General features: G+C 35.8%; 4 protein-coding genes and 2 long non-coding RNA genes across 8 annotated transcripts; 3 read left to right on the top strand and 3 right to left on the bottom strand.

Moving 5' to 3' along the window:
- On the top strand, positions 6139-8336 carry LOC108660494. Its single transcript, XR_001926279.1, has 2 exons — positions 6139-6612; positions 7912-8336. It is a non-coding gene; the product is annotated as an uncharacterized LOC108660494 (long non-coding RNA).
- On the top strand, positions 6456-7772 carry LOC18613332. Its single transcript, XM_007050515.2, has one exon. The coding sequence runs from the start codon at positions 6738-6740 to the stop codon at positions 7668-7670; it is 933 nt and encodes a 310-aa protein (XP_007050577.2). The 5' UTR covers positions 6456-6737; the 3' UTR covers positions 7671-7772.
- LOC18613333 lies at positions 8634-9425 on the bottom strand. 3 transcript variants are annotated; one of them, XR_001926278.1, is made up of 3 exons: positions 9292-9425; positions 9052-9198; positions 8634-8849 (listed from the first exon to the last, which is right to left on the bottom strand). It is a non-coding gene; the product is annotated as an uncharacterized LOC18613333 (long non-coding RNA). The 3 variants fall into 3 exon arrangements; XR_001926276.1 differs by having other exon boundaries at positions 9052-9425; XR_001926277.1 differs by having other exon boundaries at positions 8634-8857; positions 9052-9425.
- Positions 9870-12717, top strand: LOC18613334. The gene is made up of 3 exons (XM_007050520.2): positions 9870-10193; positions 10495-10636; positions 12469-12717. The coding sequence occupies exons 1-3, from the start codon at positions 9913-9915 to the stop codon at positions 12550-12552; spliced, it is 507 nt and encodes a 168-aa protein (XP_007050582.2). The 5' UTR covers positions 9870-9912; the 3' UTR covers positions 12553-12717.
- Positions 13200-14575, bottom strand: LOC18613335 (COMPASS-like H3K4 histone methylase component WDR5B). Its single transcript, XM_007050521.2, has 2 exons — positions 13795-14575; positions 13200-13706 (listed from the first exon to the last, which is right to left on the bottom strand). The coding sequence occupies exons 1-2, from the start codon at positions 14455-14457 to the stop codon at positions 13416-13418; spliced, it is 954 nt and encodes a 317-aa protein (XP_007050583.2). The 5' UTR covers positions 14458-14575; the 3' UTR covers positions 13200-13415.
- Positions 15253-19935, bottom strand: LOC18613336 (F-box protein SKIP17). Its single transcript, XM_007050522.2, has 13 exons — positions 19524-19935; positions 19255-19430; positions 18702-18896; positions 18502-18612; positions 17991-18076; positions 17793-17914; positions 17255-17319; positions 17078-17150; positions 16918-16980; positions 16765-16829; positions 16607-16681; positions 16217-16485; positions 15253-15727 (listed from the first exon to the last, which is right to left on the bottom strand). The coding sequence occupies exons 1-12, from the start codon at positions 19860-19862 to the stop codon at positions 16269-16271; spliced, it is 1587 nt and encodes a 528-aa protein (XP_007050584.2). The 5' UTR covers positions 19863-19935; the 3' UTR covers positions 15253-15727; positions 16217-16268.

The following is a 22909-nucleotide window of genomic DNA, read 5'->3' on the forward strand; positions in this document are numbered from 1 at the left end:
CGACTTCTCGTGCTCCGAATGGACATCTCATCATCGGTATTAAATTAATCAATTATTTTATTAATAATAATCTTCTTTTTTACGTTATCCTATTTTCGCTTTCTCCTCATTTGTATTCCTCTCTCTATTTTATATAAAGCTATATTATTATTATTATTTTATTATTTTTTAATTATTATTATTATTTAAAAAAAAACTCAACTAAATCAATTATTATAATTATGTTTTATCTAAACATATATTCCCTATTTACGTGTATATTTCAACTTACCTAACTTCTTATATTTTTATAAATATATATATTCTTTTAAGTCACAAATTTTTATGACTAAAAATATTTAAAACATTTTTCATGCTTATACTATTAGCATAATGATTTATATTCTTTTGTTCATTTTATATTTCTAATCCTAAATTATTATCTAAAATCTTAGACAACAAAATAAAATTAATAAAATTCACCCTATATCATTTTACAAATAAATTTGAACTAACTAAAGTGGGCTAGACCCAAATACATAGTTATAACAACCCACATAGCTCAGATTACAGCAAGACTTATCAAAGTTTTTACCTGATTGGGCTAAACTAGTCCAAAATGCTGGCCTGACTCGTGGTCCGCTCTAAAGCCCATCCTCCAGTCTCCTGCCCAGTAGCCTTCAGGTGCCAAAACGACGCCGTTTCAAAGCTTCAGTTCTTAGCTATTTAAGCTTCATTTTCTTCCTTTCTTTCCATTTTCCCTATTCAATTTCTCTCTCTACCCACCAAACTCTCTAACTTCTTTATAAAAATATTTCACCTTTCTCTCCCTTTACTACCCTCCGACGGCTAGTGGGGCTTTCTGCCGTTGCTGGCGGCACCGATGCAGATTTTCTCTCTCTAAGATCGACGATGCAGACCCAGATCTCCTTTCCTCTGCGTCGGCATCTTCCTCGCCCCCTATCTACCGCCGCTCGGCTTGTCTCTCCCTCTCTCGTTACCTAAATCGAAACTTTTTCTCTGATTTCGGCACCGCACCTTACCCACTCTACCTGGTGAAAACTACCCCTTTTCTCTCCTCACTAACCAGTGGCTCAAACCCCCCCTCTCCAAAAAAAACTTCAGCCTCCACACCTCTCTGCCCCTCTCATTTTTGTTTTTTTTTGTTTAGATATATTTTTTGTTTTTGGGTATTGTTGTGGTTGTGCTGGCTGCTTCTATTTTAGGATCTTTTGATTGCTTTTGGGTCTGATTTTTTTGATTTGAATCTATTTTTTTTTTGCAAATTGGCTCTCTTTTTTTGAATCGCTTTTCTCTCTGGTTTTTTTTTTGTTCTCCCCCCCTCATCGGTTTGAAGCCCCTTTTTTTCAAAAATTGGATTGTCCAAAAATTTGGACAATCCTGAGCATGATTTCACATGTCTCTGGCAAACAGGAAGGGTTGGTAGCCGGAGGTGACCAATCTTCCCCAAATCCGGCTACCCTTCAGGGGCATTAATGCCTTGTAATGATGGATTGAGAAGGAGGCTAAGCACACGCTCAGTCCCTTCCTGTTCATTCATCATCATTATTTTTTTATTTATTTTTTTATTTTTTATTATTTTTATTTTTTTTATAATAGATGTCTACAAGCATTACCATATGACACCGACACGTCAGCATGTCAGTGTCACGCCAGCATTGCTACATCATCATATTAGTGTCACGTGACACTACCAAGTCATCATGTCTGTGCCACGTGGTATTACCATGTCACCAAAATATGTCACGTCAATGATGATGTCATCCCTTTAACGATAAAATTGGATGTCGTTAGGGAGAGAGACTAAATTGAACAAAATGTATAAGTACAAGGACTTGATAGGTGTTTTGACCATTGGTATTTTCAATGCAAGCTGGTTAAGACAAGAAAATTATAAATAATAATAACAATGAAAAAAAACCCACATGTGTGATGCATGCATGTTGATGTTCACATGAGCATAGGGCATGGGACTATGGGTCATGCATCTTAGATGATCTGGAGCTTTCAGCACATGGGAATCCGGTTGATTGCGGAAACTTGTCAAAAGAAAAAAAGGGTGTTGAAGTTGAGCCCTTGTTTTTTATTATTATTGCTATTATTTTAATTTCCTTTCTTCCAACCAGTTTAGTTAGCCAACAAGAATGCCATAATTGCAGTAGTTAAGAGAAATGAGCAGTTCTAATAGTTACGCATTTAAGAGAGGGGGATGGGGGGCAAATAAACAAGAGAAAAAGGCATAAAGGTTAAAGTTACACTGGTCTTTGATTGCGGGAACCCCCATTTCCACGACATAAGAACTGTTCAAGTGGGAGTGATGGGAGAGAGGACTTTGGTTAAACAGTTTATTAAATCAAATTAACTAATCTTTAATAATCAAATTATGACGATTCCTATCGTCATCTTTTTTATTTTTTAATGATTAAGTTAACTTACAGAATTTGTCCTGATATATTAAAGTAAGTAAAATTTGGTGAACAAGGTTTCTCAATTGCAGTCATCTGATGCTGTTCTGCGTGTCGTAAGTACACATGTCCGCTGTTGTTTTATATGGTAAGTTATTTAATTGTATTTGAAGACCCACATTTCCTCCGTGAAAGCTACGTTAAGCTAAGAAGTCTACCTAGCTAGATTGACATTATGAAAAACTGAAACGAAATAGTTGTAGAAATAGAAAAAGACTGCCATCAAATTTCATGCTTCCAACTTCGTTATTTAGAAAATTCTGTGTAATCCTCACTCTTTATTCTTCTTGATGATTGATGTTTGTCACGTCATAAGGACTTTTAATGTTTTGATAGAAAAGGATTGTTCAAATTTCAAAAAACTCACAGAGTACTAGTCTATTGCGCAATATACATTATTCTCTCTGCCATGGGTTACTTAAAATGCAACAAAAGAGGTAAGATTCGAAAAATGTAACAGGACATAATTTTCTGTCACTGGCTTTTTAATTGAACAATTCTTATACTTCTCACTGCTAGTTACTTCTGCATCGAAGATTTGGTCCCAAATAAGTTGCTTTCACACATTTAATCCACTTGTCTCTTGGCATTTCATGGGATCTGATAAGGCTTGGAAGCTTGGAGCAGGACGGACGGCAACTAAAATGGGACCAGAGTCGTGGGACCACGAAATGATAAATGTGAAAATAACATGTACAGACTCACAGACAGACACCAACAGCTTTCACTTGTTTCTAAATGATGAAGTTACAGATGCAACACCTCACCACAACGTCTCACATTTTTTTCTGGATTGTCTTAGGAATTGTTTGTTGTTTGTTGCCTAAACTAGTATACCTGAGATGTTTAACTTTTTTTTTTGGTTAAACAGATTACGGGTTGTTAATGCCGTGTTTGTTGATGGACACACTGCTGGGCTTTTTTGTGCTTAAAAATGTGAGGACCAATCCAATGCCAAACACAGCTTAATTGTTCTTGAAGCTAATTGACCAAAAAAGTAATAAGAAATAAAGAAACAAAACTAGGGGGAGTAGGTCCATGCATGATGATTGGTGTAGGTTGAGCAAATTAGTTGTTGTTTGGTGGGGGCAGCTAATCTTTTTGCATTTGCTGAAAAGAAAAAGTAATTCTAGAGTGTCGGTAATTGTATAATAATCTTTTTTTTTTCTTGTATATGGCGTAAAAGAAGATATAAAATCATATTTGGGTGAACGGGACTTTCCATTGATCCTATTAAGAGCAGCCAACAATTGGTCCACTTAGGAGGCAATTGCCAACCAAGCATCAATCGTTGCATGTGATTCTCCACCCCCTTCCTTAGTACGTAGCGGCGAACTCCGAATTACGCACTTGGGGAGGTGAACAAAAGGTGGGTTCATAGAAAAGTCTTCCAGCAAATGGATTTGAAAAATAATTTTATTATAATAGATTTTGTTTTAATTATTAAATTTATTAAAATTAATTACTGTAAAAGATCTCATTAAATAAAAAAAATTGTTATAAAAACAAAATTTTAAAAATATATATTATAACATTTTAAAAATTTTAAAAGACAAGAGCCTTTACTAACCACCATTCTGTCCGCCGTGGTTAGTATGTATGATCATGTTAATTTGTATTTCAATCAACCAAGTAATGTTTGTCAAGAAAAATGACCATTTCCTTTTATAGAATTTTAAGCAATTTGGGATTTCAAATGCAGTCTATGTCTTGCCCGTTCTATGAATGACTCAGTCTTCTGCCCTTTTGACTGGCAGTAGTACTAAAATTTCATCACGGGATTCAACATTCTCTCAACATTAAATTAATCATTATCCTTGAAGAAGAAAAAAATGCATTGGATCTATCAAATTCAAAGCCGCCGCGAGTTATGGTGTTTGCATATGGAAGCAGTGGTTTTCATTGCAACGTAATTCACACCCTCGCAAGCCATCGCTTTGTCAGCCAAACAAAGAAAGTGTCATCTCAATTAAATGCTCAATATATCAATGGAAAAGTTCAAATTAATTAAAATTTTATTTTTAAAAAAATATTTTTATTTAATATATTGTCTTCTTCAAATTTATAAGTACATAATGCATTAATTACAAAACAAATTTATATATATTATTTATGAATATTGTTTGACATTATCTTTTATTTTTAATGCTAGTGGTTAAGTGTTGAAGATGGGCGCTTCACTCTTTGGTCTTACCCCTTTGCCCCGTGTCACGGTTGACCAATTCCCCCCATTACAGAGTGGCATGATTTTTCTTGCAACACGCGAAGCATCATCTCTGTTAAACATGCCAAAAGAGAGAAAAAACAAAGGGGAAGCAAATGATGAAAAGGCTCATAAATACTAATGAGAAAGAGGTTTCTAATAAATACTACCAATTAATTGTTTTGACGAAATTCCTCTGGCACCAAAATACACTTCACCATATTTTAGTTCTTGTTTTATTCTTTTATGAGAAGGTGAGAAAAAAAAAATGCTGGACATTTTAGTCCAAAGTAGTGCGAAAGCAACATCATATTGATTTTTATAAGAAACGTGAATTCCTCTCCGATATGCTAAATAAAATTACATTATATTAGTTTTTTTTACTACCAAATATTGTAATGTAATTTTATCATCCGACATGTTAGTGTAATATTACATTATATTAGTTTTTTTTTTTTACTATCAACATTATAATGTAATTTTATCATTCATATCACGAGCTACTTCTCTCATCTCAAATGCTCATAAAGTACTCTAATATAATTAATCTTTTAAAAAAATCGCATTTGATGGGAAAATGTGAAATTTGGATTCAACATGTTGGCATCAAATATAAAAATAAAAAGTAAAATACTTTCACTTTTTAAGTTTTAATCAAAATTCTATGCGAGTCCATTAATTTTTTAGATGGATATTCTGTCGTAAAAAAAAAATCTTTCGTTGGATGCATAATTTTAGTTATTAGTCAATTATTTTTATTAATTTGATGACGTGATAATATTGATAAGATAATTTTATTTTTTATAAATTTTAAAAATTACTATTATATTGTATAATTTTTTTTATAAAAAAAAGNTATTATATGTATATTTTTTTATAAAAAAAAAAAGAAAGCATTGATTAGTGCACCTTGATTTTTTTTTAAATTATATAATAATAATTTTTTAAATTAATAAAAAATAAAAAATATTTTAATTTTTTTATATATTTTTTGTTGAACTGCGTGGAATTATGCCTGAAAATTAAGAGTGGGTATTTTACCCTAAAAACAAGTGATGTGCACTTATTTTGGGCGGGATAGTTTATTAATCTGACAAAGAAGGGTTTTTGATGTTTTGGGTGTGCTAGTGATTTTTAACCTTTGTGAATGTTTTTCTAATGAATTTGAATTGAATTGGAACAATAGTTAAGAATTTAAAAGTATTTAATCTAGATATTGTCCGTCATATCTGACCAAGGTTGGTGGACAACTACACAAAAGTAAAACCTATAAAGTGCATTGGTGGAGTAGATTTTTCAAAAAAGGTTGGGCGTTTAGGGATCTAAGCGTTGGATTGTTTTCCTTCTCTAATGGCATGTGCAATGTCAGTTAAAGCAAGGGTCAATTAGAATCTTTTAATTGTGGACAAGAAGAAGAGAAAATTATACTTACTGCTCTGCTACGACTAAAATAGGAATGCAGAAAAAAAAAAAAAAAAAAACGAGTGTACGAGGGAGACAGAGAGGGATGCGTTTTTTTAGCTTTTTCTTTTGTGTGACGTTGTATAAAAACCCAGCCCTTTTCCAGCGAATACCCAGTTGCGGTAATCTTTCAAGTTCCGTAATTTTTTTGGCCCCCCTCCCCCTCCCATGTGACTCCTCTCTCTCTATTTCTCTTTTATCTTCATGAGTGATTTTCCTATGTGTTTCTCTTATGTCTCATATTCAGTCTTTTTTTTTTTTTTTATCAAAACAATTTTTTTGGCCATTCTTGAGATGGACTTAAAACAGACATTGACAGTGAAGCAAATCTAAGTCCTCTCTATCTATATCTCTCTTTCCCTCACTTCTGTAAATCTTTAGGCTGTCCAAAACCAGCGACCCAAATCAAAGTGAAGCTTTGAGAAGCTGAGTTTTAAAGCTTTTCTGGATGTGGGTTCTTGAGTTCATCATCAATTAACTGAGGTAGGACTATTGTGCTATTCTTCATTCTTTTCTTTTTCTTTTTTGTTTTTGCTAGCTAAGGGATACTATAAGCTTTGCTTCAGCTAGAGAGGACTAGCAAAGAAAGAAATAAATTTGCCTTTTTTATGGTTATCATAATGAAGGACTTTCCTTCTTGCTTTGGTGAAAACGGTGTTCAAGTAGCTGATTCATCATCATCATCATCATCATCATCGTCAAGTGCAGCTAAAGCTGCTCAAAACTTGGTTACTTGTGTTTATCAGTGTAAATTACATGGTCGTTCATGCTTAATTACGGTCACATGGACCAAGAGTCTGATGGGTCAAGGCCTTAGCGTTGCAATTGATGATTCAGCCAATCAATGTTTATGTAAAGTTGATATAAAGCCCTGGTTGTTCTCTAAGAGAAAAGGATCAAAGATTTTAGAGGTAGATTCTGGTAAAATTGATATATGTTGGGACTTATCTAATGCTAGATTTGGTTCTGGGCCAGAGCCAGTTGAAGGATTTTACCTGGCTGTTGCATTTGACCAAGAAATGATGTTGCTTCTTGGGGATTTAAAAAAGGAAGCATACAAGAAGATTGACACTAGTGCTCCTGTTAATTCCGATGCCATTTTTATTGCGAAGAGAGAGCATATTTTTGGGAAGAAGTTTTATGGTGCCAAGGCTCAGTTTTGTGACAAGGGACAGATGCATGATGTCATAATCGAGTGTGACACCGTCGATCTTAAGGATCCATGCCTTGTTATCCGCATTGATAGTAAGACAGTGATGCAGGTTAAGCGGCTCAAGTGGAAGTTCCGTGGCAACCATACCATTTTGGTGGATGGACTCCCAGTGGAAGTGTTTTGGGATGTTCACAACTGGTTATTTGGCAATGCCATGGGCAATGCGGTTTTCATGTTTCAAACTTGCCTCTCTGCAGAGAAATTGTGGGCCAGCCAGTCCATTTTTGATCCATCTGTATTGACATGGTCTTCCTCTCAAAAGTTTAGAGATCACCAAGTACAGGGTCATGGTTTTTCATTAATATTGTATGCTTGGAAGCATGAATAGAAGTGTAATTTGTCACTGTGAGATTTAGAAAATACTTTATGCTATGATTTTCACAGATATGTGATTGAAATATAGTATATGCAACCTAGAAGTTGTGATTCATTTCTTTTTTGTCAGCTCTTCTTCAGCAGCTTATATATATATTATATTAACAGCATAAACCAATTGCTCTGGTTGCTTTTATCACATCAACCTGTGTTTTAATTTCCATGGAGAACTGTTATGAAGACATGGATTGCAGGAATCTGGTTGCAATCAGAATCTATGAACGTAAGATCCAGAAGTGTTGTGGTAAGATCCGACTTGCTCTTCTGTGACAATGAATGTTAGAGAGGAGCATTACCTCTGTTTTTTCGGGCTTAGAAATCCTCGAAATGAAGGCCATGATGCACTGTAATAATGAGAGACGTGGATCAGGTTTGCTGTATCTTCTCGTTTGAATTTATTTACTTTAAGTTATAAAATGAACTTCAAAAACTTATGTAGAGCCCTAGTATAGCGTAAGCAAATGAAACTTTCTGTCCAAAAGCTTTAGTTTCCATGATAGTATGATACACATACTCAATTACATGATTATAGACTTTGTGGGCTCCCGACATCCTCAATTTACTGCATAAAGGATGTATTCTGAAGTATATATGAATGGTGTTGCATTTAATTTTTGAATTCTGTGGAAGGAATATGCAAATTTTTGTTATGCAACTACATAGTATTTAGTATATAAAATTTTCCTTCTAATTATCAGGACATTAATTTGGGGCAAGAAGTTAAAATATGGCTCAGGCTAATCGAATCCTCACACGGATAAAAGTAGCACTTCTTTCAGGGATGTAAGAGCATTTGTATTTCGTGACTTATACTAGATTTATTGTAGTAGTTTAAATGCTATTTCTTCTGGTTCACAACTGGAAATGTCTGACAATTTTGCAAGTTTTGGCTTCAGAATAAGAGAGTAAGTAATGATTTTAAGTGCGAAAGTCCCAACGCATCTAGTTTAGTTACTGTATAGATTACAAAATAAGATGAATCTTACAATAAATTGAAGTTGAAGCATCTTTACCGAGATAAGTTGCTGTCTTATCGGCAAATACCTCTTTCAACGCTCAAGTCTCATTCTTTCCATCTTGTAGGATAGAATCTCTGATCCTTGATCTTCAATAGACTTTACATAAAACCCAACTGCACAGCTACAAACAAGCAAATTAGAAGTTTAATTTTCATTAAGAAATGAAGCTGTTAAACGCAAAAGCAGTATGCTTTGACACAATCTCTATAGAGAAGTGTTGTTTAATGTTCAAGGTTTAATATTAACAGTCTGAAACAATTTAGTTTCAATAGCTTAAAGATGGCCAATTCAGCTGAAACAAGTGGAAAGTTTTACCTTACTAAGTTTACGATTGCATGCAATTGATAGAAACATCGGGTTTTCCTGGCTCCTACTAGCCCACTCATGCGGAATATCCCAGTGAGTGCTTCCGGTAGCCATTCCTCCCTGGAAGATCTAGCAAGCCGAATACATAGCAGATGCCTACGCGTCAGAACAGAACGTTATTTTGCTCCTTGTACTAAAGAAATCAGAATCGATGCATCAACAACCTGAAGAAATCTCTGAATCGCATACCTCTAAGATGGATGCTGGAAAGTTAAATTTAGATTTGATTGTGTAGTAATAAGATTTCAACTCAAACCCATTCACTTATCTATGATTCAACTGTTTCATGCATGTCCAAAATTTATGCTTCTTTTTAAGGTAGAACTCGATTTCGATGACGACGTGCATTCTCCTTCTTTTTTGCATGCTTCATTTTCACGCCAACAAAACATTATTGTATTTTAACATCAAATACACAAAATACATCGTATAAATAGAAATATATGAAGAAATTACATACCAACAACTTACAACCAGAAAAAAGTTGTCAACGAGCTTATGTCAAATCAAGTATGCCCAAAATTTATTAAATATGGTCTTGTTTGCAAATAAAACTAAATCAAATCAAATTGAACATTTAATTAAAACTAGTTTCTTTAACAGAATTTCAAAATTAAGTTTCAACTGTTTTGTTAGGTTAAGGATTAAAAATAGTAATGAAAATAAGATAATTTATTTCGCATCTAATAAAAGTTGGAGCAACGTAGCCCGCGAGAACAGTTATCGAAACCTCTCAAAACGACACCGTTTATTCCTTTTCAGAGCAATAATTTCTCCCAGACAAAAGATTTCCGTTGTCTCCGAACAAACATGGGAGCTCTATCATATCTATTCCCTCTCTCACTCTCTGCTGCACCCAAACCACCACCCCATCACTTTGTTTCCAAAACCCATTTTTATAACCCTATTTCCTTTCCTACTTTCTCTTCAAAGCTTCGATTCAAAACGGTGGCTTTTGGAGGGAATCCAGCCGACTCCAAACAGAACGAGCATCTATTCTTGGACGAAAACGGTGTCGTTGAGGACATGGATGGTTATCTCAACTACCTATCTCTCGAGTACGATTCCGTGTGGGACACAAAGCCTTCCTGGTCAGTTTTCATATTACTTTCTTCCATTGTTAATATTTTCCGTTTCAAGGTTGTTTGTCTTGGGTTGGTGTTTTTTCTGCATTCTGACTATTTTGTTGAATACTTTAGGTGAAATTTACTGATTCTAACGGCTATATTGGAATGTCATGGGGTTACCGAGTCATTGTAGCTCTCAATTGTTTCTAAATTTGCAAAACTTGAGCTGGAATTTTCCTGTCGTTAATTTTTATCTTGACGTTACTTATGCATCTGCACTTGTTTTGGTTCGTGGCTTGATTTTTCCCTTCCATTTGTTTCCTAGGTGTCAACCATGGACAATTACACTTACTGGAATGTTGGTGGTTGCCTCTAGCTGGCTAATTTTGCACTCTGTTCTGGTCACAGCTCTTGCAACTGTGGGGATATGCACATGGTGGTACATCTTTCTGTATTCTTATCCTAAGGTACACATTTATTTTGAAGAATAGTTTTTTTTTATTATTATTATTATTATTATTATCGTGAAAATAGCAAAATAATCTTAAAAAATCACTCAAGATCTTACACAACTAATAGAATAAGAAAAAGAAGAAAGAAATCAAGTACACTCACAAGAATATCAGAAATTTACGTAGTTTGATCTTATATCATGTACGTCCACAGACATAGTCACAAAAAAAAGAAAAAAATTCACTAAGAAGAAATAAAGAGATTGTAAGATTAGTCTCAAACTCACAACCTTTGTCTCACTTACATCCAAATCTCTTCTTTTAGATCTACACGCTCACTAAACTCTCTCTTGGCTTAATTATATTTTTAATGACCTTTTTATAGGAATTAGTACATAAGCCTATCCTAATCTAACTAGAATTCAAAACTATCTCCACAAAGGATTTTGATCTAATTATAATTAAACTATCATAGTTCAATCAGAATTTAAGATTATCTCAACAAATCTTAACCTTTAGATTAAATTTATCATGCTTCAGCTTACGAAAATTTAATTATGTAGAGAATATCCTTGAGAACCATAGATTTTTCTGCAGGGAAAATATTCTTCTTTGCTTGTGGCCTAGCTGCAAGGTTGATAGAAATGACAATTAATGTGTGGGAAGGGTCTGAAATTAGTATACATTTCATAAGTCTCAATCCAATAAATCCATGGTGGAATAGGTTTAAACCACTAGAGAAAATGTTTGAAATTCTTATGGAGGGTTTCTGTTGATTAGGCGTGCATGTCGGACGGATGGTGGTGCTATTCATCCTTTTGAGGATCACTTTGAAATTATTCAAGGCGAATTCTATAGCAATGTAGCAAAGATGGTAGAGATATTAAAAGAAACAATAGAAGATAAGCCATGGGTGTGTGAAAGGGTATCATGGGTGGATTGCCATTGGTTGGATGAATCAAGGTTTTTATTGTAATAAGTTCTTGGATCTCTAGAGTAAGTATGTCAATGGGAAGGTTAAGATCAGCGGGAGACTATTGGACATATGAATCAAGGTTTTTGTTGCAATAAATAGTTTTGGTTTCCATTCACATGAAGATGACTCTCATCTTAATCTCTCTCCTAGTCATGATCTAATATATTGGAATCCATGTAACAATTCAAACATGTGAGGACTAACTGTATAATCAAGTGTGCAGTATCAACATGTGTGCTTTATCAACATGCTCTACTACTAGTGTGCATTAAAATAAGTGCATATTTATCTCTACCAAACAAACACTATTTACTTTTTAGATTAGTTGAATTTGCTTTGCGAAAGCAATCTCCTCAAAAAACTAGCTTGTTTGTTGTTTAGCATCGGCAGCATTGTTGCTCATGTGACTGCACTATTAAATGTAATTATTTTATGCTTTTACTTCTGTTACCACTCTATTTAAGGACTCCTTGATGAAGTAGTCAGATACAGACCTCATCCTTGTAAACTATTTATCAAATAAATCGAGTATGAATTTTTAAAAGTTCTCTTTAGCTATTCTTGACCTTTAGTCTTAAATTGTACTATCATGTTTGTTCTTCCTCTTATTAAGTAATTAATGACATGAGTCATTATACTCTGCCGTTGTCACAAATTGTGGATCCCTGTGCATTAGAAGACTCGCGTTGACAGCTGAAAGTGTGTCTTCAGTCTTGAGTCTTGAGCACCAGCTCGATTTCCTGGGGTTTATGTCCTTTTAACAATCTCCTGAAATGATATCCCCTGTTTCGGCAACTCAATCCGGTAGTGTTAATGGTTATTGTTTTGTTATGGAGAAACGAGAAGAATTTTATTTTATTTTCTGTGTCAGGCTTACGTGGACATGATAGCAGAGCGACGAGAGAGGGTGACGAATGGTACAGAAGACACATTTGGTATGAGGAAGAATCAATGATTTTCAGATTCTCTGGTTTTACATAATTTGTGCAGTTATGACTTACAAAACGAAGATGTTTCACATCAGTAAATACTGAGTACATTTCACTCTTTATTCTTTTTCTTAAGCAAGTAAGCAAACTAAGGTAAAGCTTTCTTTTTCCCCCTATGGGTATTCGTACCAGATTGTTTTGCCTACAAACAAATATAAAGCATTTACGAGCAAAGTGAATTGCCAGCAATGGTTTTGAGACTAGTGAAGCCTGCCGTTGCACCCGGGCGCATAAAGGTATCAAAAACAAAGTTCAGCTCTGTGTTCTTCAGAGTATCTTTGATGCGTAGCATCCCTTCCATTTAGAGAGTCCAATTTAAATTTATTTTTTCAGTCTATGAACAAAACAACCAGGAAAATCTTGGGAGCAGTATTGACCCAAAAAAAAAATATTCTAGAGCAGGTTTGACAGAAAGTACTATCACACCTTCTAACATCCCTTGGGAGTGATAGCCTGCTCAATGTGCAGGGAGGTTGACTACAGCATGGGATTACTGATATTAAGGCTTTCATAAGAACAAACTACCAAGTCCTGTAAGCAGTCCAGGCTCCAGAAAACTGACTACAGGTTGTTAAGATGACAAGTGGTGCATCAAGAACTGAGAAGAGAATCATGAGAAAAATGACAGCAATTAAACAGTTGATATTTTCAAAGTTCATGCAATATACTTTGCCTATGCGCATATAACCTCAAAATCAGTCGAAGACCAATCTGTATATCCATATGAAATGTTAATGCTCTTCAAGTGAGATATGAATGTCTCACTACAACCGGTATCTTATGAAGTAATAACTTAAAGAGAGGAAACAAACAGGTCATTTTAACAAAGTCATGCATCTTGCATCCAAATCCTAATTGTTCTGTCCCCTTCAAGGCCAGCAGACGCAATCTTGTTCTCGCTAGGATGGCAGGTGACAGAAATTACAGTATCAGAATGGCCTTCAAGTTTCTGCATCATGGCTTTCGATTGGAGATCCCATAAGTAAACACATTTATCCTCGGATCCACTAACAATGTATTTCCCACTTGTAACAGAGAATGTCGATGTTATACAGTAAACCCTGTTCGTATGGCCTTGATATATTTTCAAAAATTTACCAGTTGAGTAATTCCACAGCTTCTGCAATCGGAATCAAAACAAGAAAAAAACCAAAATAAAATACCCACGCATTAATTTTTATTTCAAAGCTTAAAAGATGTGAACTTACAAGAGTGCTATCGAGAGTGGCAACGAGAATGAATTTCCCATTGGGGGAGAATTTGGTAAACGAGACCGCGGGATCTTTATCATCGATTAGAGTCTTCAAGCAAGTCCCTTCTTTGGCATCCCAAATCTTGCACGACCCCTCGTGGCTACCCGATACGATCAGCGAACCGTCACGGTTAAAGTGCACCGATGTCACCGGCATGGAGTGGGCCCTTATCACCCTCAAGCACTTGCCTGTTTTCACTTCCCAAATGCGAATAGTCTCATCGAAGGAACCTGAAACGATGAGATTCGACTGTGGATTGAAGTTGACGCAGAAGACGAAGTCGGAATGGCCCTTGAGGATCTTGAGGCAATCGAAGGGGGCGCGTGCATCCCAGATGCGGAGTGAGCAGTCGTCGGATGCCGAGCAGATGTAATGGGAGTCGGATGACCAGGCCAGGTCCGAAACACCGTCCGAGTGGCCAACGAGGCGGTGGATAAGGGAGAGGGACGACGCGGACCAGATAATCAGGGTTTTGTCAAGGGAAGCTGAGGCTAAGAGGGTTCCGTCGTTTGAAAATTTGACGCAGGATACCGCCCGTTGGTGTGCAGTTAGAGTTTTTATGTGACGGTACGGTTTGTAGGCGGGTGTTTGTTGCTGGTTAGCGCCACCGCTGGCCATCACTGAGAAAGGGCTGAGTGAAGGTACAAGCTTGAGAAGCAAGATTTCATCCCCTTACCTTAAAACCCGGTTAGTTTGATGTGGGGCCGACTTCGAGTAGGTTCCTCGCATTTGGTCTTATAACGTGATATCAATTCAACAGTTCGTTATAATACATATACATCAATTTTTTTTTTTTTATATATATAGATAAAAATCAGGTAACACATAAACATAATTGTGAATTGCTGAATTACCGTCCAAAGTTTAAAAACTTCATTTCAATTAATAAACTTAGCTTAAAACCAGATCATCATAATAAAAAAATATACTCTTCAAAAAAATTTATAAATTATTTATAAAGATTAAACGTAAATGAATATAAAAAATTTATGTATTTATCAAATGCAGAGTCATTAATTATTAATTATTTCTTATTTCGTAAATTTGAGATATTTTTATTTCATATTAATAAAGTAAATTTCAAAGTTATAAATAAGAGTAGTAAAAAATTATTTTAACAATTAAAATTTAAAAGCTCAAGGTTTTAAGATTTTCTAAAAATGAAAAAAAAATATAAACTTTGTAATATAATGACGAAAAAATAATTTAATTATTATTTATTAATTTAAGATATAAAATTTAAAAAGTTAAAAATTTACATTAAAAAAATACAAATGTATTAAAATTATATTATACATAACACTAAATCTGAAATTTAACTTAATATTTCTAATAAAATGCTTGTAAATCAGTACCACAAGCTTTTAATTTGCATTTTCTCAGTTGATGCGATTGCAACATAACACCACCGAGAAAACTCATAAACCAGAGAAGTGTAGATAAAAGTGAATAGAAACAATTATAGCCTGAGCACAATATAAAACGGTTGGCGACAGTGAGAATTTATCCAATCACTATCGCCTGGTACATAAGGCATAAGCTACAATTGCTATTGACGATTTGCAAAACAAAGATATCAGCAAACGCCATTATACAAATTACAATAGCAAGAGCTTGAAGCAACAGCTGCCACTTTCATGATCTACACTTATAGTTGCTAAAAACGGGATAAACCTGGGGACAAAAAGTTTCCCCAGAGGCTTTTATGATAACAATCTCAGTGAAGCAGAAGAAAGGCCCCCGTCATAGTAAACTGAACGTGGGATATTGCAGCAGCATCAGATTATCATAAATGAGAACAATAATAAAACTTACTGCTGTTCAAAACTCAATTTATCAGCCTCTCTTCAATTCAGCTTGCAGTCTGGAAAAGCTTCCTTTCTGACATCTGTTAGGAATAAAATTACATAGTTAAAAAATACATAAATCTGTTAGAAATTAAATTATGCGGTTAGAAAACACATTCTTCCTATAACAAAACATTCTATTTGCAGAGCACATCAGTATTTCCTGTATCAGTGTCAATATGCTCATTAGAAATTCTCCCCTATATCAACAGACTAAATTTGAAGGCAATAATATCATCTAGATACAACATTTCCAGACACCAGTTAAATAAACATACTCAAGCACCATGCTTGAAAAAAAACAGAATTATAACCTTTTCCTCACTGTAAACATGCCCAGATATGAATTCTTGTGTCTACAAACATGCAAAGCACCAAGCACCCCTCTATATGCCAGGAAAGAAGAAAAAAGAAGAAAGTACTCATTTTATGCTATGAGATGAATAAATAGTTAGCAGTAGCACTACCAAACAAACTACTCACAAACTAGCTGGTTCCTTATTTTCCAAATCAGAAAGAGATCACCATACCACTTCATTTAGTGGCAGCAAGTTTCAATACTCGCTTAGCCTGGCAGTTCTTCTAGACAACCAGAAAATCCACCTCATCTGAGCTTTCCTCGAAAATTACAAAACCTGAATCTTGATATTCCTCATTACCGCTACCCTGATCACTATTATAGCTGCTCTCTGATGAACTCATGAGCAATGAACCATCAGATGTATGAATACTCAACTGAGATGGCAAGCTGACATCACTGTTAATATAACTATCAATCATGTGGTCTATGTCGATGAAGCTGCAAAGTCAAGAAACCCAAGTCCAAATGGCAAATCTCATTTCTTATCCTTAAAATAAAAATTAAACCACACACACAGAACAATGAAGTGACCACTGAATTATTTGGAGGATAGACCAACCTTCCTTCTGATGGAAACTCAGCCAGCACGCAAATATTGGGTCTTACTTCAAACACCTCCTTTAGAGGAATAATGCTGCAAAATATGCAACAAGGTTAGATATTAAAACATAAAACACTATCAACTGTTTAACAGAATCCCAAGAATGATATTATTACCTTGAGTTGTAAGATCTCTGGTACCAGTCACCTTCTGAAGCTAAACCTTCCCTATTAGATATGTCCTATGGGATAGGACATAATCAGAATGAAAAGAGGATTGAGCATAAAAAAGGATTATGAAAATGGTATTCACATATCAACTTCACTCACAAGATGCCGAAGGAACTTGAAGTCTCCTGAAAGAACTGCTGTCAAGAACCGAGCAACTTCCATCTGCAGATGAAAAGTCAAAATTGAGAGAGCGAGAGAGAGGCAGAATGAGGTTGTCTGCTCTAGGAGGAGGCAGTGGGAGGTTGGATGAAGATCTCACCTCTTTGAGATGCATGCAGTCCCTTAAAACTAAAACCTCTAGTAGATTCCCACCACTGCCACTTCCCAAGTTCCTAATCAAAGGAAAAAAAAATTATGAGCATTGTTCGAAAAGGAATGTTGAAAAACAAGGAAAAAAAGGATTCTCATAGGTAGGTTTGACAAGTCATGCACGGACCTCAAAAAAGTTCCAGTGATTGAATATGATGTTGAAAAATCAGCATATTTAAGTTTCCGGAATCCCTGCAAGTGATTAGAAGGACTAAACTTCAATTCACATTCAGATCAAATCTATGACACTACAGACCAACGCTCACTCTCTGTGCAGCATAATCAAATAGAATCACCATTCTTCCAGGCACATAATACCGGCACTTGAGATATTTATGCAAAACCATCCTTCCTAATACTTTCAAACTATTGACATTATATGTCAAACCAAAAAACCTTACAAGTAGCCAATGCCTTTATAAGGAAAAGTTAAATTTGTCCATCAAAAGTAGAAAATAAAGTTGGCATATCAATTGACTGTAGACATTAGCCATTTAAAAAAGGGGAAAAAAAATCAAACAGCAAGGGCAATGAAACCTGGTTAGGCAATTACAGATTATCAAGTGAGAATTTTGAATGTTTGACAAGATTATTTCCATTAAGCATGCCCCTGAAGAGCAAACCAAAAGGGCAATCATTTTAAACAACATGAAATTGGTGCATACCTTAACAAGTATGCGAACTTTATAATCATGCAGTTTAAAACCTCTCAGTGATAAAGAAGAAAGATTAGGACAATTGTTCACTAAATCAACACAAGTTGGCGATTTCAAGCTGTCATCCCTGCCTGCATTAACCATAACACCTTGAGCAGATATTTTAGGCCAATTGAAGAAAGACACACTCATGAACAGACTCTGCACCTGTTTTGGAGGATTCAAAGAATAAACGCTCTATCAAGTGACAATTTGAGCTTACTGACATCAAAGTTTGCCTCAGCTCAACATGACTGCATCAGAAGAAGGGTGATCAAACAATTGTGAAAACAGAGAAAAAGCATCAGCTACTTTGCTAAAACATTACCATCTAAATGAGTATCATCATCAAAAATGTAAATCAAGCTGGGTTAAGAACCAACAAAAATTCAACGATTCAGGTGCCAACAAAGTGCTTACTTTAATTAATATAAAAATGGTCCATTTAGTATTCACTTCAATCAGCTATTTATGAATATCTGTCTACCACTTTATGTTCATTTAGAAACAACTTTTAAGTTTTAAGGTTGTCAGCTTGCTATATCATCCAGTAACCATAGCTTACTGCATGCATGCCCAATCTGACCAAAAAAAAATGCAAGGAGGGGCGCACGGAGGGGGAGAGGGAGGGAGAGAGAGAGAGAGAATACTGAAAACCAGCTTAAAGAAAGAAACTTACAGGCCAACAATTTCCAAATCTAGTAAAGAAGGGCAAGCTGCTAATGCCACACAAAGTGATGCATTGTCCATTCTTTCAATATTGTAAAGATGCAACCTCCTCAGAAGAGTCCTTACAATATGAAAAAGTAAGTGATAAGAAAAAAATAACTAATTTCACATATCAGATTCTAAATTACAGCTTAATGCATTCAACCATACCCAGCAGCACCATTATCCCCAGTTAACGGATATAAGCAGGACCTCGTCAGAATAGATGATTCCTTCCCTTGCCTGGTCTTTTTATCATTCCACGAAATGCTAGATACATCTACAGAATTCCTGATGGTGTAAACCAATGGTTGACAGGATCCACGAGACGCGGTTGGTCCTGGTACTATACCAAGCTTAAGAGATCTAAGTAACCATCAAAAAAACAATAATTAACAAGAAACTACAATAAAATAAACAAACATATGCAAACATTAATCAGCCAGCCATGATACTAAGTCACACTAATCATTTCTCCAACAGCTATAAAGGAACTTGCAGAAACAACCTTTGAGTTACTAATTAATGAATTTTGTAATTAAATATTTTCTGAGTGTCAGGAAAGCTTGTTATTAATTATTTCACTACCCAAAAGGCAATTCAAGCATGGAACCGTAGCTAAGATCAAGCATTTATTACTAAAATTAAATGCTGAATTCTAATAGCTTAAAAAGAAAATCTTGCTGAGCAAAAATAGCTAAAAAGGAAAGAAAGGAAATCTTACTGCAGTGATTTTCCAGCTCGTTGGATCATGGTGGAGACAACGGCATTATTGACCTTGGGAACAACGGTGGTGAGGTCAATATTGGCATAGCACAAAGGATCCATAGCACACTTGTTAAACATCGAACACGTTGCCGCGGCGTAGCAAAGACTCTGCGAATCCAGCATCGAAAACACCTGCAATTGAAAAACCACATCATCACCCAAAAACTAAAAAAGAAAGAAGAAAATCACGGCCTTCGATCAAAATGATGAAGAATTGAAGTGTACTTTGATGGTGAGATCAGGCGGGAGGACCCAGGCGATGGAGTTATGAAGCGAAGCACGTTTTCGAGCGGAGCGGTTGGCGGCACCAAGGAGGAGGGAACCGAGCTTGTGAGCGCGATCGATGAGAATAGACTGTTCGGCGTCGGAAGGGGAAGACTCGAGGAGGCGGTCGAAGGAAAGGTCGAGGGAAATTGGAGGAGAGGAATCGGCGAGGGAAAGCAAAAAGTGAAGGAGATGGTCCATTTGAGAGAAGTGAGAAGGAAGCCTAGGGTTTTGAGAGGAAGAAGGGCAAGGGCGTTTGGCCATGGAACTTGTTGGTGGAGGGTGGAGGAGGGTATCCATAGCGGGTGGTGGTGATTGTGAGAGAGAAGGGGAAGGGGGAGAGAAGTTTAGCTGGCGATATTTTTTCTTTTAAAAAAAAAAAAAAATCTTTTTTGTTCGAGAGATTATACGGAGGTAGGCTTGGATGACACGTGTCGTTTACGTGGGAGGATTTCTGGGTTTAAAAGATTTAGGGTGGTGGATGTACCGCTGTGTGTGGGTTTGCCATGGCTCTGAAGCTCTCCTCCATTTTTTTAAAAATTATTTTAATGAAAGAGAGAAATTATTTGTTGGGAGGGTGCTGGTGCCTTGTTCGAAAGCTTAAACAGAAACTTCGAAGGCTCAACTTCGTCTTTGTAGATATGCAAATTTTTTATTGTGAATATTTTTAATTTTTTTAATAGAGATTTTTCTAAGAAAAGCCCTTCGTTAGTCAGGAAGACACTGGGGAGCATTGTTATTTCCACATGCAATAATTGCTAGTGAGCTCAAAAAAAAAAATTGTTAGTAGCCATCTTGAGTGCGTGACCCAAAGTATTAGAATTAAATAATATGATGAGTTGACTGTAACATAAACTAACAATAAGGTTTTGTTTGGTCATTATTTTTATCACTTACTTTTTGTTTTTTTAGAAGTTTATATAAAGTAAGATCATAATTTGATTAAACTATATCACCTACTAAAATATAATTGCTTTGTATAAGATAAAATCATACATTTTATGTAACTTGTGTGTTTCATTTTTCTTCTAAAAACAAAAAACCAATAAAAAAATATTAGGGAAGGGAAAATTGTTTTTTAGTCCTTAAAAATAACGTGTTTTTTGAAATAAGCTTTCAGATAATTTTAATTGTTTTTAGCCACGAGAATAGGTTTTGGAACAAAAATACCCTTAATGAGCTATTTTCGTTGACACGCATTCTCAAACAGGCGAAAAATGAGAAAATAAATATGTAAAGAATTTGCAAACATCTAATTTTGTGTAAAACATCCATTTTTTTTCACGAAGCTTGTGCAAAACAAAATAATGTTGCATGAGATGATTTTTCAGAGATTTCGAACATGGCATTCATATAATAGGAGAAGAGTGATATTAAACTGAACGAGGAACCGATCGTGATGAATCGAAAGCTTGGAGAATGATGTGAAATCAGAAATCCCTAATACGGTGGCGAATCGAAAGGAGAAAGATGTGAATCCAAAACACAAAATAGTCGTGTTACAACAAGCTATATGTGACACAACTGTGGTAGGGCAAGGTTTAGAGTTTGTGAAACGGCATGTTGGGAATGTGTGACACAGTTGTGACATGGCAAGGTTTAGAGTTTGTGACACGCCATGGAGAGAATTTGTGACACGGTAAGGTTCAGAGTTTGTGTCACACCATGGAGGGAATCTGTGATACGGTAGCGTTCAGAGTTTGTGACACGCAATGGAGGGAATCTGTGACACGGCAGCATCAGAGTTTGTGACACGCCATGGAGGGAATCTGTGACACGGCAGCATCAGAGTTTGTGACACGCCAAGGAGGGAATTTGTGACACGCCAACATTCAGAGTTTGTGACATGCCATGAGGGAATCTGTGACACAGCAGGGTTCAAAGTTTGTTAGACTCCATGGAGATCTGTGACACGGCAGGGTTTAGAGTGTGTGACATGGCATGGCTTGAACATGTGATACGACATGGTTTGAAAAAGGAAAACAAAGCGAGCAAATAACGAGAAAACAGATTGGACTTCCACTGAATGAATTCAATGAATAAATGAATATTTATAAGAAAAATGTGAGGTTATTTCATTTTAATTAGATATTTTTTAGAAATCGCAAATGTTAGTGTGAAGGAACTCAAAGAGTTTGATTCGATTCATTTCTCATTCCCGAAGGTACCAAAGTGTTCGACTTTGTTCTTTGCAAGCTTGACGACACCACAACAACAATGTCAGTTATCAGTGAAAAGGTCAGTCAGTCTGAAAATAAAACTTTCTTCTGTTCGTTAATTTTTTGCTGAGTTTGTGTGATATGTTTGTGTTTTCTCAATCTTTTTCAATTGTTATGTTTAAACTATTTTCTTCCCGATTTTATGGTCGTACTAAAGTTTTGAACTACAACAGATATGACGTGTAGTGGGTTAACTACTTTTTGGGGTTTTTAGTGTGTCACAACATTAGTTATTTTTTGGCAGTTCATGTAACGAGTCAATAATTACATTAATTGACGTGTCATACGCCATGGGTATTTTAGGCCAATTCGTGTAAGGATACAATAATTATAGTGATTGGAGTGTAACAACATTTGACTTGATACGCATGGTGTGTTACAACATTTTATGTTATATGCATGTCGTGTTACAACATTATGAGTTAACTCACTCGTGCATGTGTGCCATGTTTTGCAGATGCAGTCCAGACAGTATGAGGATCTTGACAGTTTACCTATTGTGCCGACGGAGAAGTGGGCGTTCAATGTCGCTATTAACACCCACTGTAAGTGGTTGCAACTACATTACATCAACAAGACTCTCTAAGAGAAAGGGGAGTATAATGCAGTGAAGCGTACGTGCTTCGGAATGCTGCTGGACGTATATCCACAAGGCTACTTCTCTGCTAGTCTCCTGCATAACATCATGATTCGTCGAATCACTGTGACAAATTCAATGGAGCATGAGCTATGGTTTGCTATTGGCAAAAGCAAGGCGCACATATCAATGCAGGAGTTCTGCCTTATCACCGGACTGAAGTTTGGTCAAATACCCGATGTGTTCACAATACCGTACAAGGTTATTACGGACGAAATTCATGCACGATATTGGAATTGGTAATAGAGCGTTAAGTTGCAGGCGTTGCTTGATATGTTCCGCGGAGGTAACTTTCAGCGACCGGGAGATGCAACCAAGATGGCATTCATCTTGATCGCAAATAACATTTTATTTGGTCAAGACTACCATAGACGGGTGACACCTTGGCTCTTGTCATTGGTGAAGGATATTGACGCTTGGAATGTCTTCCTATTGGGTCATTATGTTTGGAGGCTGACGTTGGACTACCTTTTAAAGGGGTTCGAAGTGCC

This window comes from Theobroma cacao, chromosome 1, assembly GCF_000208745.1.
Source record: "Theobroma cacao cultivar B97-61/B2 chromosome 1, Criollo_cocoa_genome_V2, whole genome shotgun sequence".
Taxonomy (NCBI): domain Eukaryota; kingdom Viridiplantae; phylum Streptophyta; class Magnoliopsida; order Malvales; family Malvaceae; genus Theobroma; species Theobroma cacao.

What these genes read in the sequence shown, in the direction of transcription:
- LOC18613336 (XM_007050522.2), bottom strand. Translation starts at nt 19,862, where the DNA reads ATGGATACCCTCCTCCACCCTCCACCAACAAGTTCCATGGCCAAACGC. An exon ending in TCAAGTTCCTTCGGCATCTT is followed by an intron (nt 16,830 to 16,917) that starts GTGAGTGAAGTT and finishes CCTATCCCATAG; the next exon opens with GACATATCTAATAGGGAAGG. An exon ending in GAGTTTCCATCAGAAGGAAG is followed by an intron (nt 16,486 to 16,606) that starts GTTGGTCTATCC and finishes TTGACTTTGCAG; the next exon opens with CTTCATCGACATAGACCACA.
- LOC18613332 (XM_007050515.2), top strand. Translation starts at nt 6,738, where the DNA reads ATGGTTATCATAATGAAGGACTTTCCTTCTTGCTTTGGTGAAAACGGT.
- LOC18613334 (XM_007050520.2), top strand. Translation starts at nt 9,913, where the DNA reads ATGGGAGCTCTATCATATCTATTCCCTCTCTCACTCTCTGCTGCACCC. An exon ending in TGGGACACAAAGCCTTCCTG is followed by an intron (nt 10,194 to 10,494) that starts GTCAGTTTTCAT and finishes TTTGTTTCCTAG; the next exon opens with GTGTCAACCATGGACAATTA. An exon ending in TTCTGTATTCTTATCCTAAG is followed by an intron (nt 10,637 to 12,468) that starts GTACACATTTAT and finishes TTTCTGTGTCAG; the next exon opens with GCTTACGTGGACATGATAGC.
- LOC18613335 (XM_007050521.2), bottom strand. Translation starts at nt 14,457, where the DNA reads ATGGCCAGCGGTGGCGCTAACCAGCAACAAACACCCGCCTACAAACCG. An exon ending in CCACTCTCGATAGCACTCTT is followed by an intron (nt 13,707 to 13,794) that starts GTAAGTTCACAT and finishes TTCCGATTGCAG; the next exon opens with AAGCTGTGGAATTACTCAAC.